Source organism: Camelus ferus, chromosome 3 (genome assembly GCF_009834535.1).
Source record: "Camelus ferus isolate YT-003-E chromosome 3, BCGSAC_Cfer_1.0, whole genome shotgun sequence".
NCBI lineage: Eukaryota > Metazoa > Chordata > Mammalia > Artiodactyla > Camelidae > Camelus > Camelus ferus.
The window spans coordinates 76,369,914-76,390,608 of NC_045698.1; the positions used below are offsets into that span (position 1 = coordinate 76,369,914).

At 34.8% G+C, this 20,695-nt stretch overlaps 1 protein-coding gene across 2 annotated transcripts in view; it reads left to right on the plus strand.

Moving 5' to 3' along the window:
- Nucleotides 1-20,695, plus strand: part of CAMK4 (calcium/calmodulin dependent protein kinase IV) — a 211,531-nt gene that overhangs the window by 128,941 nt on the left and 61,895 nt on the right. For both annotated transcript variants that reach the window (XM_032476487.1, XM_006192562.2), the window contains one exon: nucleotides 9,266-9,338. In XM_032476487.1, the coding sequence (XP_032332378.1) occupies nucleotides 9,266-9,338 (73 nt within the window). The remainder of the gene's footprint in view (nucleotides 1-9,265; nucleotides 9,339-20,695) is intronic.

Sequence of the window (20,695 nt, forward strand, 5' to 3'; positions counted from 1 at the left end):
TCTTCAGCTGCATTGCCTGTGCTAACTGCTGGACTGGAGACGAGCTCAATTCAATTTGCAGCAATTAAGGTGACAGAAGCAAATGTACAAAAGTCATATTTTAAAGCAGATCCATGGAGAGAAATAGCCATCGCCTGTGTTTTCTCATCCTACAATTTTAAAACAATGAGAAGAAAAACTGTCCCAACTCTGGGGAAAAGGAACATGTGGGCCAACATAGCAAACAGTGGAAGTAAAAGGCATGGTCTTGGAGTGAGAAGGTGCATTGAGGCTGGAGAATCACAGCCTGCGAGCCAAGGGAAACACACCCCATTACACTTCCTCCCCAGATTCCAGATAAAGTCTAGGCCTGTTAGTGACTGAAGGACCTGTAGGAAATGGGACCTCAGAGCAGCCTTTTGGGTCAGTTGTAATTAAAGTCTTAGGAGAGATTTTATTTTTAGCACTGAGACTTCTAGCCCAGATTACAATGGAATGATAGGAAATTGTGCAAAATAGCTACAAACTACACAACCCTGGGCCTTTGAAAATGATCTTAAGATGTGGGTAGCATTTTAACTACCTTCTTATTTTACAAAGTATGAGAAGGAAATTAGTTTACTAAATCTGAGGAGAAATCTAGCAATAAGTATGTTTAAATACAAAAAACAAAGATATCAACCAAAATTATCCTCCTATTTCACAGCCCTAAAGTCCCTACAATGATTAAATATCTCATTTCTTCTAAAAATTGAAGACACATTGTATAAAGCTATAAACTCTTGACTATATATATGGTTCAATTTCATTTCAATGGCAATTTTTTTGAAATTCCAGCTAAATTTTATGTTGGAATTAATATTTGGTATATGAAACAAACACTATATTTTGCTGAATTTGAATTTGAATTACTTTTTGTTCAAAATAAGTTTCTGAAAAGATTCATATTATTACAATAATATCTAGAAACTACGTAACTCTCAGCTTATACCTAAGGCCAGCAATAATATTTCTACCTATTGCATTTTGCTTTGGGAAGCATGTATATGGCTGTTCTCCCTCTGGATCCATGGCCAGTGTACTTGCAACAAGTGAGCATCACTTCCCAGTCCAGTACTTTTTGTTCCCCATGATAAGGAGCACAGGCAAAGGAGTTGTCCAGATGTCCACAGTCTGAAATTTTTCTGACATTCATTCACTTATCAATTAGTATTGATTCCACAGATATTTACTGACCACCTACTATGAACAAGACTTGGAGCTAAACTCCATGGGTGATCAACCAATTAACGAGTGAGAAGGCCAAGAATTTTGCCATAATACTCTGCAGAATGTTTTAGCCAAATAAATCAACTGTAATCATGCTACGTATATGGAGAGGAAAAGATTGTAAGATTTCATTTTCCTTTACTTGGTCACTAATATCTTCACTTACAATCTTAACTCTAAGTGATAAATCTGCATTTGCAACTTGAGAAGGTTCCTGCTATTACTCTTCCCAGTTGGTCATGGATAGTTTGGGTGTTACCTCAACTTATACAATATTTAAAAATTGAATGCCTCAGTTCCAGAAACCTGTCCCTATCACAGTCTGAGGAACAAGTCAACTGGGAACAAAATTCCTTTTAGCAGAAGAAGCCTGGAAGAGAGACAGTTGAGTTGTGATGGTAGGACCAACCTATGAGATACAGAGTTCACACACACAGATGAGGTGGAGAAGGCACCTGCATTTATGCTCCTACCCCACGTATGTACTCTAGAAACGTTTCTGACAACAGAATTAATAAATTCCTTGGCTGTATAAACCCTACTATAATATGTATTATATCTATAGTGATGGGTTTTTTTTTTTTTTTGTAATTTCTCTTTTATCTATGGTCTTTATCTGAGCCAGGACCCAAACTTATTCTTTATTATATCCAGCAAGTACCTGGCTCACATTAGGAAGTTAGAAATACTGAGTGGATATCATTATACCATCCTCATGATCCAATTCTCACTGTAGCCTTAGTCCTTTTTCTTAGTGTCCCTCCTCTCCAGTCCTGTGTTACTCCCCTACACTTATCCCATCCCCAGCTCCCACCCTCCCTGCAGCTAGAAACCTTCTATAAACCCTTTAACTTTGTGCTATCTCTGGAATCCTTTTCCTACCCTGCATGGCCTCCAGAATAGATTACCTGCATCTTCTAGGAGCTCCCAGACCATTTTCTAATACCTCTGTCACAGTATTTAGCAACTGTGTTGGTCGTTGTCTGTCTACTTATACCAAGAGAAACCCCATGAGTGCAGAGGCCATGTCTGGTTCACTACTGAGTGCTAAGCACATAATAGTCATTCCATAATATTTATTGAATAAGCAAAGGAATGATATATCTATAGAATGCATCCTCTTCATTAATTAGATGAAATATTTTACTAATTTAACATATATTGTGGAAAATTAGTGAAATTTCCATTAACTATTCTTTTTACACCTACTCTTCTTCCCTCTATCTGATCTGAAAACAGCCCTAAGAAAATTTACTCCTCCATCCAGCCAGTCCCTAGACATTCACCGAAGGACATGTTCTGAACACAGGTACTTAACCCTAAATTATATCCAAATGAAATTGCATAAACAACACATTTAGGGCAGAGCTTGAGGTTTCATAATAAAGTGTAGAGAGGAAATGCCAGTGGGTGAAGCACTGCCTTTCTAAACAATGGGGATGCTCTTAAGAACAAATGTGTGCTTAACAGACAAGGAGGGTTTCTTACCAGGGAGACTGCACATGGTTGTGAAAGTTGGTTCTTACAACCCTGAGGAGTACTCCTGGCATAGACTATGCCATAAGTATCACCCCATGGAGGGGTACCACAAAGCTGTTGTGGTAAAGCTCTAGTCTTGGTGAGTAGCTATAGGAAAATCCACACTTTTTTTGCAGGCCAGAAGGTTATTGATTTTATCCTCTTCTGGGGAGAATGGGAGATGGAAAGAAAGTTAATTATCAGCCATTCTTTTCCATCATCTTTGTGACAGCACCCCTCCTTTAACAAGACTAGAAAAAACCAAGCTGTTGAGGCTGCAGGTGCAGCACATAGAGGACACACTAATTACATTCATGTTGGTCATTAGATGTACCATGAAATCCACATTTAGAGAGAAATGCAGAGGCTGATGTAATGTGTCCAAAGTTCTTAACCTACTCTGACATAATAATCCTTCTTTTCCACTTTTCTCAAACTTCATTTTTAAAGGTTTGGAAAGACCCCAAATAGCCAAAACAATCTTGAGAAAAAAGAACAGAGCTGGAGGAATCATACTCCCTGACTCAGACTATACTACAAAGCTATAGTTATCAAAACAGCATGGTACTGGTGAAAAAAACAGACATATAGATCAATGGAACAGGATAGGAAGTCCAGAAATATTTTTTTATGGTCAATTAATTTGCGACAAAGGAGGCAAGAATGTACAGTGGAGAAAAGACAGTCTTTTCAATAACTGGTGCTGGGAAAACTGGACAGTTACATGTAAAAGAATGAAATTAGAACAGTATCTAACACCATATACAAAAATAAACTTAAAATGGATTAAAGACCTAAAGGTAAGAAGAGATACTATAAAATTCCTAGAGGAAAACATAGACAGAACACTCATTAACATAAATTGCAGCAGTGCTTTTTTTTTTTTTTTGTCTTCTAGAGTAATGGAAATAAAAACAAAAATAAATAAGTGGGACCTAATTAAACTTAAAAGCTTTTGCACAGCAAAGGAAACCATAAACAAAATGAAAAGACAGCCTATGGAATGGGAGAAAATATTTGCAAATGATGCAACCAACAAAGAATTAATTTCCAAAATATACAAACAGATCAATTAAAAAGCAAACAAACAAACAAAAAATAACCCAATCAAAGAGTCAGCAGAAGGTCTAAATAGACATTTCTCCAAGGAAGTCATGCAGATGGCCAACAGGCACATGAAAAGATGTTCAGCAACATTAATTGTTAAAGAAATGTAAATCAAAACTACAATGAGGTATCCTCTCACACCAGTCAGAATGGCCATCATCAAAAAATCTACAAATAATAAATGTTGGAGAAGATGTAGAAAAATAGGAGCCCTCCTACACTGTTGGTGGGAATGTAGATTGGTGCAGCCACTGTGAAGAACAGTATAGAGGTTCCTTAAAAAACCAAAAGTAGAGTTACAATGTGATCCAGCAATCCCACTCTGGGGATATATCCAGAGAAAACTCTAATTCAAGATGATATATGAACCCCAGTGTTTATAGCAGCACTATTTACAATAACAAGCAATGGAAGCAACCTAAATGTCCACTGACAAATGAGTGGATAAACAAGATGTGGTGTACATATATACATATGTATATATGTGTGTATATATATGTATGTATACACACACACACACACACATACACACACACACACACACACACACACACTGGAATACTACTCAGCTATAAAAAAGAATGAAATAATGCCATTTGCAACAACATGGATGGAACTAGAGATATCATACTAGGTGAAGTCAGAGAAAGACAAATATCATGTGATATTGCTTATCCATGGAATTTTAAAAATGATACACATGAACTTATTTACAAAACAGAAACAGACTCACAGACATAGAAAACAAATTTATGATTACCAAAGTGGAAAGTGGGGGGAGGGGTAAATTAGGAGTTTGGGATTAACAGATACAAACTACTGTACACAATAAAATAGATAACCAACAAAGGCCTACTGTATAACACAGGGGACTATATTCAACATCTTGTAATAACCTATAATAGAAAAGAATCTGAAAAAGAATATATTTATACATATATGTATCATTAAATCACTTTGCTATACACCTGAAACTAATACAACATTGTAAATCAACTATACTTTAATTTAAAAAATAAAAAATAAAAGATAGGAAAAAATAAAATGTTCAGAAAGTATAGTTCAAGAAATTATTTCAATTAAAGTTTTACTAAGTAGATAATGTAACTTAATCATGAGTTGGAAAAATTTGTGTTCTTGTAAGGAAATACCATATGAAAATTGATTTTCAAGAACCAATTAATAATAACCCCCTGAATATTATAATCTATTTTCACATTTTATTTGACCCTGGTGCATAACAGGTATCTAATAAATAAAAAGGTGAAGAGGAATATTCCATCTTTCACCCTTTGAAAATATTATGAGTTTGTGTTTCTTGACAATGTTCTAAATAACTGAATGGAGGAAAAATTTGAAATGTTTTCAGCAATACACTTTTCCTGAATTTTAATAATTACAGCAATTGAGATACCTTATGATACATCTTTTTATTTTTGTGAGATCTGTTATGTTCTGCTTTTCCTTGCCCTCCATACCCTAGTTTGAAAAAAATTTTTAATTCAACTTTTAACAACAGCTACTTTGAGAACTAACAACTTCTTGCCACAACATTGTTTTTAAAAGATGCTTTCTGAAAAATAACTATGCTATTTGAGGTATTAACCATCTAAGAAAAATTTCAATGCAAAATTACAAAAATTGTTGAGGTTTTGTGTCTTTTGTATTTTGAATTGACCTTTTTCAAGCATATTTTTACCACAAACTTTTTGTCAGCTGAAAACATCTTATGCAAATTGATAATCTACAGAGCTATCAAAAAAGGTGTTTTATTTTGAAATTCTGGGAAGATAGAAATCACAAGTAGTTTTTCAATCTTCCCAACCATCCCCACAAGAATAGACAGAGAAACGAGAACAGAAAAACCAAAACATCACTGACATTATCTGTAACAAAACCAGGCGATAGGGTATCCTCATGAAGCTAAAATACAAGTGATTGAGGACAAACTAATGACAAATGCGCTAATCATGTGTATTAGCATCTATGTGAGAAGAAGCAAAGGAAGCAAGAGGGTATGTGATGGACCTAAGAACAGAGGAACACTTGAATCACTGGGAAGCAGAATGGGCCAATATAAGAAGAAAGCCAAGGGCTTTTTGCTATCCAAATTTCTGAGAAGTGCAAGGGCTGCACCTATAGTAAGCTTTGAAGAAATTAATGCAGTCAAGTCCCTGTGAACTCTTGGAACTAATATCTGAGGACTCTTTGGGGAAAAGCCCCATATTGAGGAGTAACTGCTGGAAAGAGACTCTCATAATCAGAGTAGAGTTGGTAGAGGCAAGGAAATGAAGTCCCAGGTGAAGGAGAAGAGAAATCTTAGAAAGTATGAGGTCCTATTTTTGAATGCTTCATGAAAATAACCAGAAAGTCGAGAGCCATGAGATTAGAAAAGATATCTTGACCCATCACTCTGTCAAGGTAAAGAAAACAAATTTTGCTTAAAAATAAATAGCAGAAAGGCAGCTCAGTTAATTCCAATACAAAATGATTATAAGAGAACAGAAAATAAGGAGCAAAATAAGGTTCCTTTAGGCAGTGAAAGCATGTCAGGAGGATATGCCTACAAAATAGATGAAATTATAAATTAATATTGCAAAATAAAACTAAAATTAAGAAAATTATAGAAAAACAATATAAATCAAAAGTAGAAAAAGTTTTATTGAAGTATAACTGATTAATAATATATATTAGTTTCATATGTACAACAGTGATTAAATATTTTTATCGATTAAACTCCATTTAAAATTATTGCAAAATTGTGGCTCTATTTCCCTGTGCTCTACAATATATCCTTGTTGCTTATATACTTTATACATAGTAGCTTATATCTCTTAATCCCCTAACCCTATTTTGCCCCTCCCCTCTTCCATCTCTTCACTGGTAACCACTAGTTTGTTCTCTATATCTGTGAGTCTATTTCTGTTTTGTTATATACATTTGTTTATTTTATTTTTTTAATTCCATGTATAAGTGATAACATGGAGTATTTGTCTTTCGCTGTCTGACTTATTTCACTAAGCATAATATTCTCAATCCACCCACATTGTTACAGTGGCAGAATTTCATTCTTTTTAATGGCTGGGTAGTATCCCATTCTGTATAGGTGTGTGTAACACACACACACACATATACACACACACACACACACATATGTATATAATATCTTCTTTATCCATTCAACTGTTGATGGACACTTGGTTGCTTCTATATCTTGGCTGTTGTAAATAATGCTTGTATGAACACTGAGTGTACATGTATCTTTTCTAATTAGTGTTTTCATTTTTTTTGGATATATACCCAGGAGTGGAATTGCTGGATCATATGGTAGTTCTGTCTTTAGTTTTTTTGAGGAAACTCAAAAAACCTTTAGTTTTTTGAATCTTTAATTTTCTTTTACACAGTGGCTGCATCAATTTACATTTCCACCAACAGTGTACAAGGGTTCCTTTTTCTCCACATCCTTGCCAACATTTATCTGTGGTCTTTTGTTGATAGCCATTCTGACAGGCATGAGGTGATACCTCATTGTGATTCTGATTGCATTTCTCTGATAATTAATGATTTTGAGCATCTTTACATGTGCCTGTTGGCCATTTGTCTGTCTTTTTGGAAAAATGTCTATTTGGGTCTCCCACTCATTTTTTAATTGGATTGTTTGGGGTTTTTTGATATTGAGTTGTATGAGCTGTATATATATTGTGGATATTAACACCTTATTGGTCATATCATTTGCAGATATTTTGAGATGTTTCCTCTATACCCACTTTGATGAAAGTTTTTTTTTTCATGAATTGATGTTGAATTTTGTCAGCTGCTTTTTCTGCTTTTATTGAAATGATCATGTGATCTTTATCTTTCTTTTTGTTAGTGTGGTTTATCACATTGATTGATTCGTATGTTGAACCATCCTTGTAACCCTGGAATAAATCCAACTTGATCATGATGTGTGATCCTTTTTATGTATTGTTAGGGTGAATTTGCTAATATTTTGTTGAGGATCTTTGCATCTATATTCATCAGAGATATTGGCCTGTTATTTTATTTTTTTGTAGTATCTTTGTCTAATTTTGTTATCAGGTTAATGGTGTCCTTGTGTAATGAATTTGGGAGTGTTCCATCCTGTTTAATTTTTTTAAATAGTTTGAGAAGGATATGAGCTCTTCTTTATATGTTTGGTAGAATTCCCCTGTGAAGCCATCTGGTCCTGGACTTTTGTTTGCTGGAAGTTTTTTAAATTACAAATTCAATTTCACTACTAGTGATTGGTCTGTGCAGATTATCTATTTCTTCTTCATTCAGTCTTGGGAGGTGGTATGTTTCTAGAAATTTTTCCGTTTCTTCTACATTGTTCAATTTGTTGGCATATAACTGTTCATAGTATTCTCTTATGATTTTTTGTATCTCTGTTTTGTCAGTTGTTGTTTCTTCTCTTTAATTTCTTACTTTGTTTATTTGTGACTATAAAGTAGAAAAACTCTACCATGTGTATAATTGCATACCACCAAGAAGAAAACCAAGGCAATGGAAGGAAACAAATACAAAGCATAATAATTCTGAAAAAACCTGAAATCAAAAAAAAAAAAAGGAAATACTTTAACTTCAAAGAGAAATTCCTTGTCCACACCCATACAAAAAGAGCAAGTCATTTATTTGGAAAAGAAAACCGAATGAGAGAGAAAGAGCAAAGGAATAGGAGAGAGGAGTTACAAGTAAAAGAAAATGAGACATATCAACCAACCATTGTATGGACCTTATTTGGATAATGATTCAAGCAGACAAATTTTAGCATATCCAAGACAATTGGAAATTTGAAACAGTGCATATTGAAAATGTTAAGGAAGTGTTGTAATTTATAGGTATGATAATGACAGTGTAGTTATGATTTTTAAAAATCCTTTGTCTTTTAGAGATATCTCCCTAAATATTTATGAGTTAAATTATATGATGTCTGATATTTGCTTCAAAACAATAAATAAGGAGGGGGAAGGGAAATAATTAATTGACTAGATAAAACAACACTGGCCATGAATTAATTAGTGCTGGAACTGTGAAACAGTTATATTGGATAGTTCATAGTATTTTGCCTACTTGGTATGTATTTAAAACAATTCGCAATACAGAGTTTAAAAGGAAAGAATTTTTTTGTCCTCAGATAGGATGGATGGTTCAAGCCTAAGCAATGTTTCTCATTTTCCTAAATAAACCGAAAGACTTCTAGAGTGCTAGTTCATGGACGTCTTTCCCCAAGTGTTATGGTAGCCTGTTGCAATTGTTTAGATACATCTTCATTAACATTAATCTAATTAACTTCTTTTAACACCCACTCAACTGAATGCATGTGTCTGAGAAGCATTTCATGGGTTTTTATTAATTTGTTTGTTTGTTTTAGGATTGTGGAAAAGGGGTATTACAGTGAACGAGATGCTGCAGATGCTGTCAAACAAATCCTGGAGGCGGTCGCTGTAAGTATGAAGTGACAGCAATAGTGTCACTCATGGTAATCACTTCCTTTTCCAGAATCATTACTTAAGAAGTGTGTATCTGTGACAAGCTATAAAGCTTATAGATAAGAAGTATGAAATATTTACTAGAAAGTATGTTGAAGAAATTTATGTTTTCTATTGATTACTCAAACTCTGGAAGATGCAGTCCTCTTGTGTAATGCCATAAATTTGTCAAAATAATTTCCATTCTGTTACTGTGAATCAAATCATATTTTGATGCCTGTAGTTGTTCATTTCTCTTTCTTTCAATTTCTTTAGTTTGTTTATTGTTTTTGTTGTTTGGTAAGGAAATGAGAAAAGGTTAAATGTCATAAGTATAGACCTTGGAGCATAGAGATTATTAATTTTTCTTTCAAGAGAAGAAATGAGTAAATTAGAAGGAAAAATTCTGACAATTGTATTTTTTTAAAAGAAGAAATACAAGTTAACATTTTAAATTGGGATAAAATTTTGTAAGTTAATGATTGAAACATGCTCACACATTTACAACAAAATATAATTTTGAGAAGCTTGTTTAGATTGAGTTAATAAGGAAATATTTGCCTAGGTAAAACAGACTCCAATGATGAAAACCTTCCTATATGTTTAAAGGTATCTAATACATGCTAGGTTACTTTGGTGATTCATTTATTGAATACAAAGCCAAACAAATTATTCTCTGAACAAACAGGATGGAGCCCAAAGGGAAATATTTGTCAGAATCAGTGGAAGAGACAAATCTGTAAAATATAGCCAGAATTAGTTATAATCTTTTATTCAGACTCAGCTCTCTAACTGAAATCATTATTCAATATCTTGAGTTATCAGCCACAGTGACACAAGCACAAGTCCTATGAATTTTACCTGCAACAAAACAGAAGAGAGGGAAGGAAGAATGGACCCTGATAATCTAACTAGTTTATGTACCAATTGTGGAAGGAAAAAAAAAGTCTCCCAGTCTTTGCACTAGGCTGCTAGAAGTAGCAGACTGTGATCCAACCAAATCCATTCTTGAGCTATCAACACCAAGTTCAATTGGCTTTATAGCCCAGACTTTCCAAACAATTCCTTCCTATAAAAGTATTTTGGTCTCTTTGCTATGGTGGGGGATAAAAAAGTTTGAGTTTGGGGTGAATAAAAGCTGAAGATGATGTCATAAAACTTTACATACACAATGCAGTTCCTAATTTTACAAATTTTGAATATCAAATTCATCTTCTCACCACACCTAAAACATCCACTCCATCAAATGCAATATATTTACCATTCCTGGTTTCCACTGGCAACTGGGGAATGATTTTTAGCTCTTCCATTACCTTTCCTCCTCAAATCCACCTTCCTGACTGTAGTTGAATCTTTCTTCAAATGTCCATGAACATAATCCTGCTCCCTGTGTCATGCTATGACTATTTCTGGCATGCTTTTTTTTTTTAAAAAAACACTTCTAGTTTCTTCCAGTTCCTATCCCTAAATATATGTCAAGAATCCTCTTTCGCAATCGCTGTTTTTATTTTGTCACTTCTGAGTTCAGTAATGGCAGTTTTATGCCTTTATTGAATACTCATTTTAAAACTTCATTTCTCATTACTATATATCATAAATTATTTACTCAGGTAGACTTGCTGGCTGTGGCCCACTATCACTTTACCTAAATCAGGCAGGCAGTATAACAGTTAAGAGTACTTTGGGAGCCAAACAGAGCTAGGTTCAGTTTCTAGATATGCAAGCTTGGGTCTATCACTAAACACCTCTGAGCCTCAATGTCCTCATGTGAAATAGGTGTAACATTCAACCTAACAGAGTTGTGAAAAAGACAAAATAAGGTATGGAAGTTATAGCAATGTTCAAAAAGGAGGGAAAAGAGAATAAGCAACTTCAGGCTCAGTATATTCACTTTCAGAGTATTAGACGTGAATCTGTGTATGTATGTATATATATGCACTCCACAGCTAAGTACTAAAATAAAATCAAATGGCAATAGTAAGTGCCAAATAAATATTTACTGAATAAATAAATGAAAATTTATCAAATAGTCAAAAAAGCACTATTCTATATTTTGTCTTTCTAGATGATGACATATTTACTAAAATATCCTTACTACCATTTTTCTGTTCCATTCATATGAAACAAAGCTATATGATTTTCTCCCATTCATGAGGTTCTTTTCTGCTGCCTACTATCATTTAGTTCTTTTCCTTCCATTCAAAACTCACTCTCTTCAATATGTTTTTTTCTGGTTGCCTCCATCCTTTTAGGTCAGCTTTTGACTCTTTTGGCTTATCAGTGGACATGCTTCAGTTTAGTGATATCTCAGATAGCTGACTGGGAGAAATTTATTCTGATTCAGTGAATGAGAAATGGATATTTCAGTATCAGAATTTTGCACTTACTGGAGTTACATCAATTAAGGGAAAAAAGGGCTGCCAACTGAGGTGCTACAGTTCCAGGAACTCTATTCCAGGTCTGCAAAAATGGATTAATTAGTCTATTGGTACCCCTAAATTTAAAACAAAAAGTGTCTTATTTTACCTACTCACACAGCTAAAGCTCTACAAAGCTCCAGTTTAGAAAGTAGGTTACCACATTCAAGTCAAACATTCTTTGAAAGAAGTTTTATAGAAATCAATTTTTCTCTAATTGCTGCAACTAAGAGTTAACTTAAAGGAAAAAAATTAAAGTAAGTTCCCTCTGTGTTTCACAGGTAGAAAGCAGGCAATTTAAAACTTGCGAGAAGTAGCTGGCATTTATGAAATAGTTTATTGTCAACTGCGTAGCTATAGATAGCTATAAAAAATAGGACAGTTGGGAACTCAAAGTAATCAGTGATATATCTCACATTTCCTCTGGATAACACATTTTTAAGATTATATCTAGACTAGTTTTTTAAAGTACAGAAGGAGAAAACTTAAAGATTGAAAATTTCTTAGGAAATCTGTTGCAGGTATAATTATACCTCTTAGGCAACAAATCTTTCAATCCTTTCCTTCCTCCCCACTTCATCCCAATTCTTGCTCTAAATATTACACAGTATTTGACTGTAATTGTGCTCCTTATGCTTTTCAGCTTTAAATAGCATTTTTGAAAGCTTTTAAAGTGAATATGAAAGACATTTCCCTCTTTGGGTTTAAATTCATTCAGTTAGCCTTTGAGTGCAGATCCTTAAGCTTTCTTGAGTATCCTGTCTTCTTGAAATGAATTCCAGATAGTCTCAAGTTAGATGATCTAATCAATCTGGACATTCGAGAAGACACATGATGTTATCTATCATAAAGCACAATGCCAAATCTTAAAGCCCTCCTTTTCCATTTACTTATAAAGATAACCAGAGAATATTTCATCTCTTTTGGCAGCTCACTGTTGCCTCCACCTCTGGTTCTTTCTTCGTCACCATTAATATCCAACTGTTTTCTCTATTTTGAAAAAAAATCACAGTCTTTCTCTTTTTCACCCCTGATGTGACCTTCCCTCTTTTTCTAGCAACAGTTCTCTTGGGTATGTCTTAATTTCAAAGCCATGAACTTGGAGCCTAAAGAAACTTGTATAGAGTACATACTGAAATGAATAAAATACAAGGAGATGGTTGAAGAGCTATTAAATATGTCTAGTATCCCAGCACATAGATTTTTGGATTGAATTGTTTTAAATGTAATGGTGATGGGAGTGAAGAACTGCAAACAAAAGCATCTAACTGTTTAAAGTTATAGAAACCAATATAGTATCTGAACATTGAAGAAAAATAGGAAATGGAAATTATTATAAGGATGCAGACAAACATGAAATAGTATAAGCTCCTTTGGGTAAATCTTTAAAAACCTGTAATTTCCCCTAAAAAAAGAACATATTTAGTAGGTTAGAGAATCAATTGGTAAAGAACTGATCACTTGATATTGAAGGACTGGAAAGGCAAAATGGGAACACTGAGCTAAGGTATTGCAGAGGTGGCAGATTTGGGAAGAAGCCACCTCTTGGACTGAGAAAACCAAATGAAGAGGTTTGAGATGATTAAAACTTAGAAGTTTACAAAAGACTAAACAATAGACTTACCGTATGATCCAGCAGTCCCACTCATGGCATATATCCAGAGGGAACTCTAATTCAAAAAGATACGTGCACCCCAGTGTTGATAGTAGCACTATTTACAATAGTCAAGACATGGAAACAACCAAAATGTCCATCAACAGATGACTGGGTAAAGAAGCTGTCATATATTTATACAATGAATTATTACTCAGCCATAAAAAGAGTAAAATAATGCCATTTGCAGCAACATGGATGGACCCGGATATCATCTTACTAAGTGAAGTAAGCCAGAAAGAGAAAGAAAGATAGCATATGATACCACTCATATGTGGAATCTAAAAAAGAGGAAAGAAAAAGGACTCTATGAACTCATCTACAAAACTGAGACAGACTCACAGTCATAGTAAACAGTCTTATGGTTACCGGGGAAAGGAGGTGAGGAGGAATAAATTTGGGAGTTAGAGATTTACAAATGTTAACCACTATATATAAAAATAGATTTTTAAAAAATTTCTTCTGTATAACACAGGAAACTATATTCAATATCTTGTAGTAGCTATAATAAAAAAGAAAATGAACACAAATGTATTTATGACTGAAACATTATGCTGTACACCAGAAATTGGCACAACACTGTAAACTGACTATACTTCAATTTAAAATTAAATTAAATTAAATTTTAAAGTAACAAAAATTTTTAAAAATTAAAAAATACTTAGAAACTTAAAGGAGGTGCTCGGTAGACCTGTGTGAAGGCTCACTGCTTGGCTCGTGCTGGTTTCTTATTTCTGAGCTCAAGAAGAATTGCTCATGAAGCTGGCACTCAGATCTTAAGAATGGTGTTCTAGCCAACTAGTGCTGGTGTGCTTAAGAGGACACTGGGATTTGTTCTATGAGCTTTGGAAAAACTGCAGACTGGAAATGGCAGCTGCTCTCAGAATGATAAAGTGTTTCTAGGGTACATGGGAAGAACAATCAGAAAGACAGACTCAGAAAGGGTGCAAGTCCCTTCATCCTCTTTAAGCCTTCTACTCTCTCCCTAGTGCACTCTAATAGCAGAGCCAAATAGGAAGCAGCAGAAGGAGGAAAAGTGTGACTTGTAACTCAAGTTCCAGCTTCACAAAGTGAACTATAGAGGATAGATTTAAAATTGAGAAACAATAGCTTAATAAATGGTACAGGAAATTATTTGAAAACAAAAATAAATTCTCAAAGTTTCTGTTTCTATTCACAGAATCTTCTAAAATCTTCATAGTCTTTACTAATGATTCTAAGAGGTCAGTAAAACTGAAACAAGTGCAATAGTAATAAAAAAAATTACTACCTTGTATTTAGTACCAAGTACTATGCTTGATAACATTTATAGGTTTAATGAGAAATATATAGTTATTCAACTTTACATTATTTGCCACACTTAAGCCTTCTTCCACCTGACCTCTTATTTCTTGTTGACAGAACCAATCTATTTTTTAAAGCATGGAAAATGCCAGAACTTTTTTCCCAGCCTCCTTTGCAGCTAGGCAAGGGCATATGACCTGGCCCTGGCCAATGAGTTCTGAGGGGCTGTCTGCTTGTGAGTTCTGGGACAAGTTTTCCCTTAATAAAAGGAGAACCAAGGGAGGAAAGGTCATTTTTCTGTCTCACTGTCATCATGGAGTTTGTGTGTGATACTGGGAACTGCTTTACTGTCATGTAATTATGAAGAGAATTTTTATTTTGGGAATGGTTAATTCAGAAGTAGTGTGGGAGAAAATGAACAATTCTCTGAAAGAGTCAGGTAGAATTTTTTTTTATTTCTGGGCCAGAAAAAGAACTTTCAGGCAACATTGTAATAATATTCTGTTAACTTTATTCCTTGAACATGGAATTTTGATTTTAGTATTATTAAATAATTTAAGAACAAATTTTACAAAAATTTTACAAAGTATTTTGCCTGCCTCATAAATGAGAAATACATAATTCAATGGAGATGTCAAGTTAACAAATAAGTACAGGCCTAGGTCATAGCCTATACATTGCACTGGTCATGGAAACAGAACGTTAGCTTTGTTTTCCTGTTTTAGTCACTCTCTTCAGTCCCATCTCAAGTGTATAGTTTCTGAATAAGGAATGCGCACAAAAATCCAGTTTATTCACTTTGGTTAAAATGCAGAGATTCTCAATGGAAACAACAGGAAGACTAGTTTCATTTGGGCAGGGCAGTTCTTTGTAGGTGTATTAACCTGTTCAGGCTGCTATAACAGAATACCACAGATTGGGTGTCTTGAACAAAAAACATTTATTCCTCATAGTTTCGGAGGTTAAAAGTCTCAGATGAGGATGCCAGCATGGTCAGATTCTTAGTGAGGGCTCTATCCTAATTTATAGACTACAACCTTCTTGCTGTGTCCTCATGAGAGAGACAGCAAGCTCTGGTCTCTTCATCTTCTTTTAAGGGCCTTAATCCTGTCTTGGGGGCTCCATCCTCAAGACCTCATCTGAATCTAGTTAGCTCTAAAGACTTCACCTCCATCACATTGGGGATTAGGGCTTCACATATGAATTCTGGGTAGACACAAAACATTTAGTCCATTGACTAATTGGCACTAGCCTCAATTCACTGAATGCCAGTTGGAAGCCCAGATGTTGTGACTACAAAAAAGAAAAATACACAAAAATTTTAATACATCTAAGTGCAACCATCCCCTTAATATATCTGTTTATTCCCCTCCCCACTTTCATCCTCTTTCCCTTCTTCCTTCTTTCTCTCCTCTCCTCTCTTTACTTTGTAAATTGCAGAGAATCATCACCATCCAAAGTGCTAAAGAAATGGAAACACCATTGCAATATATGCAGTGTTGGATACCCTAACAATTATTAACTTCTTTGCCTATTTTTAAAAAAGATTTCAGTAACCACTAGAGTTTTCAAAATGTCTTCTTGGCCTAGGACAGGAATACACTTCCTTATTCTAGTGTCTCACTTTATTTTTCTGCTTTTTGTAAATGTAATCTAAGGCCCTTCTGTGAATATCCTCTTTATTTTTGGCTCATTGAAAGAAGTGTGATGTAATTTTAATGCATTTTACACGCCATATATTTAATACTAATCTTCCATGACTTCTGATCTCAGTCTTTCCTCCCAATTATTTATTTTGCTGTTTATTTTTTTCCAAGGAAATCGTTCCCTATATATCATCAATCCATAAAATTCTTCTGGAATGTCAGGGCTCTGCCTACTATGTTATAAGCAGTTGGTAGATTAAGTAGATGACTACTTATCTGTGCTCTGGACACTTAAAAATAGTCAAAACTCACATTTTATTAATAGAACATTCCAAGTGTTTTAAAAGTTATGTATTAGTTGTATGATTATATTGGCAAATGATACACCAAGAAAATAGGTAGTATATACATACATAACTTGGAATGTAGACAAGGGTGAGTCACATTTATCTGTCCTTTGTTTTCTTTATGTTGCAGTATATGTTGAGTTGAAAGTACAGTAGCCCCCCCTTATCTGAGGTTTTGCCATGCTTGGTTTCAGTTACCCACAGTCAACTGTGATCTGATAATATTAAGTGGAAAATTCCAGGAATAAACAACTTGTAGTTTTAAATTGCTTGCCATTCTGAGTATTGTGGTGAAATCTTGCACTATCTGGCTCCATCCCGCTCAGGATATGACTCATCCCTTTGTTCAGCATATCCCACTAGTCACTTAGTTGCCACCTAGGTTATCAGATCGACTGTCACAGTATCGCAGTGCTTGTGTTCAAGTAATCCCTATTTTACTTGGTAATGGCTCCCTTTAAAGCACAAGAATAGAGATGTTGGTAATTTGGGTATGCCAAAGAGAGCCATAAAGTGCCTCCTTTAAGTGAAAAGGTGAAAGTTCTTGACTTAATAAGGAAAGAAAAGAAAAACAAGTGTGCTGAGGTTACTGAGATCTATGGTAAGGACGAATCTTCTATGCCTGAAATTGTGAAGAAGGAAAAAAGAAATTAATGCTAGTTTTCTATAGCCCCTCAAACTGCAAAAATTATGGCCACAATGTGTGAAAAATGCTTAAGATGGAAAAGGCATTAAATTTTTACAGTAAGATATTTTGAGAGAGATAAAGTAATTAAAGAAACAGACTAGAGTTTCTATGCAATAAAAAAATCATTTTAAGAGAGACCACATTCACATAACTTTTATTACAGTATATCATTATAATTATTCTATTTTATTGTTAGTGATTGTTAATCTCTTACTTTGCCTAATTTATAAACTGAACTTTTCATAGGTATGTGTGTATAGGAAAAACAGTATATATAGGGCTTGGTACTATTCATGGTTTCAGGCATCCACTGCAGGTCTTGACACATATCCGCTACAAATAAGAGGGGCACTGTAACTTCCAGCTCTAAATTGGATACAGCATACCTGCAAGTTGGAGATTATTGCATTGGCATCTCTGTAGTGATCAGTTTTCTTCACATTTATTTGTGATATTTAAAAGACTTTCTTTGGATGTTTAGGATCCTTTCTGATTTATAAAAAAGTATACATCATATCACAGCATTTCCCCCCTTAACCCTCCAGAGTCTCCTTGTCACAGTCATCCTCTGTGCATGGCCCTCAAAGTCCTGCCTGGAAAGTCCCCATGCTGACCTCATGATCCTCTCTCTCTATGAGCCTTCATTTATGGTGCTCCAATGACCTGTTGCTCCAATATGAGAAACTAGTCCCTGGAATTTTGAGCTCCTATTTGAAACTAGAATATAAATTCCCTGAGATCTTGGACCTCTTTGTACTGTGTCCAACATTCAGATACATATGGACATTCCATAAGTAATTTGTTAGAAGAGTTACCTGATAAAAGATTGTTCATTTTCATGCATTTACTCACCACCTAACCAAACTAAAAATATTTATTGAGCATATATTTAGTCCCTACCACTGTGAAGTCAATGAGAGATACATCACACTTGTGTGCCAAGAGTTTATATTTGTGTTATTCAGTTCACCATTTACTAACTGCAAAATACCCAGTGTGTTAGTTTTCTACTCCTGACTAACAAATTGCTTCAAATTTAACTGCTTAGAACAACTTGTTATCTCTCAGCTTTACAGGTCTGATGTCCAGTGGACTCTAGTATGTTCTCTGCTTAGAGTCTTACAAGGTGGAAACCAAGTTATTGGTTGTCCAGGCTTTTATATGGAGGCTCTGGAGAAGAATCTGCTTCCAAGCTCATTTGGGTTGTTGGCCAAATTCACTTGCATGTAGTTGTTTGACCAAAGTCCCTATTTCCTCACTGCTTGTCAGCCAGAGGCTTCTCTCAGCTCCTAAAGGCTGCCTCATTCCTCGGCGCATGCCTCCCTCCATCTTCAAAATTACCGTGCTTCAAATCCCTGACTTCCTTTGCTGCTGCCAGCCAGAGAAAGCTCTGTACTTTTCAGTGGTACACGTGATTTGATTAAACCTATCTGAACACTGTCTTTTTTGTCATGTAAGTTAATATAATCCTAGGAATGCTGCCTCATCATATTCATAGATTCCACCCATACTCAAAGGGGAGGGCATTTAAAATAATGTCAGAGCTAATTTCATAGAGGGGTCATTCTTAGAATTCTGCCTTTTACACCCAGACCAACCTACTTGTATAATCAAGATGTGATGCATTAGTTTTCTAACTTATTCAACCTAATCAAGTCATAATATGGATTCTATAGGAAAGTACATTAGTAATCCAAAGTTTGACCCAAATACAGGGGTAAATTTGAATGTCATTGGTTTTCAGGCCTGTCAAAGACTCATTTACCGACAAGTGTTTTGGTTGGTTTGTTTTTTATTGTGTAGCACTTAATTTGTGTTCTCATGCTCTTCCATCATTTTCTCCTGCTTTTTCCATTTTTCTTACATGTTAGGAAATCAGTTCGGCTACTTCAGAGCATTAACCACAACAAGTATTTTCAAAGGTTTTCAAAACTATTTTCCATAGCATAGAAAACAAGCTGAAACACAGGTCAATGGTCAAAAAGAAGAAATGATGGCTGTGGCTGAGGCTATGTGTGGCATCTTGGCACACACACACAAAAATATGCAGTATACTTACACACATTTGTTTTTTCATATTGCTCTCTAATTTTTCCCTTAATAATGTGCCTTAGAATTTTTTTCCATGTATATATTAGTTTTCTATTGCTACACCAAAAGTTACCACAAACTTGAACACTGAAAACAGCACCATATATTATCTCTCAGTTCTGTAGATTAGAAGTTAGGCATAGCATGACCAGATTCTCACAATTCCAAAATCAAGTCATCCACAGGGCTGCACTTCTCTCTGGAGGCTCTGGGGAAGAATCTACTTCCAAGCTTATTCAGTTTGTTGGCAGTTCCCTGTGGTTGCCTTTGACATTTGTCCTTCTCCATCTTCACACCTGCAATAGCACATCAAATCCTTCTTTTGCTTTGTACCTGTTTGACTGACTCTTCTGCCTTCCTCTTCTGCTTTTGGCTCATGCAATTACACTGGGCCCATCTGGATAATCCAGGATAATCTCTATTTTAAGACAACAGTGATTAGTTAACCTAACTACACCTACAAAGACCCTTTGCCATTGTACATGGCATGTTCACAGTCCCCGGGATTGGAGCATGGAGTCTTCTTTGGGACCATAATTCTATCATATTTTAGTGCCAGTGGATTGTCTTCATTCTTTTAATTGCTACATGGTTTTTCATACTGTGGGTTCTATAATTTATTTATCCAGTTCCCACATGTTTATTTAAGATTTTTCCAATTTTAAAAATTGTAAATAATATAATAATAAATATCCTTGTAGGCATATTTATGCACAAGTAAAATTATTTCTTTAAGATGCATTCCAAGAAGTGGCTTCTGTCAGACAAAGAATATCTTTATTTTACTTTTTTTATGGTTGCTGCTAAATTACAAGGCTTTACCAGTCTACAGTACTGCTCGTAGTTTGCTGCCTCTTTGCCAGCATGTGCTTGTGACCAGTTATGATCATTGTATTCTTGTTTCTGTTCTTTGCTTTTTTCAGTGCTTTTTATGTATTTTATGTGTCTTTCTCTTGTTGGTATGTAGGAGCTCTATATATGTTCAAATTTTAATCTTTATCATATATGTATAATATTTTACATAAATCTTTATATATAATATATATCATATAGACAGATGGATAGATACAGTAAATGTTTTCTCCTTGGTTTGATTGTTTATGTTGTCTTGAATAATTTTCTTTTGAGGGAATCAAATTGGTAAGGGTTTTTTTCCATAAGTTCTAAGATTTTATGTTTTATATCTTTCTTAGGAGGTCCTATAGT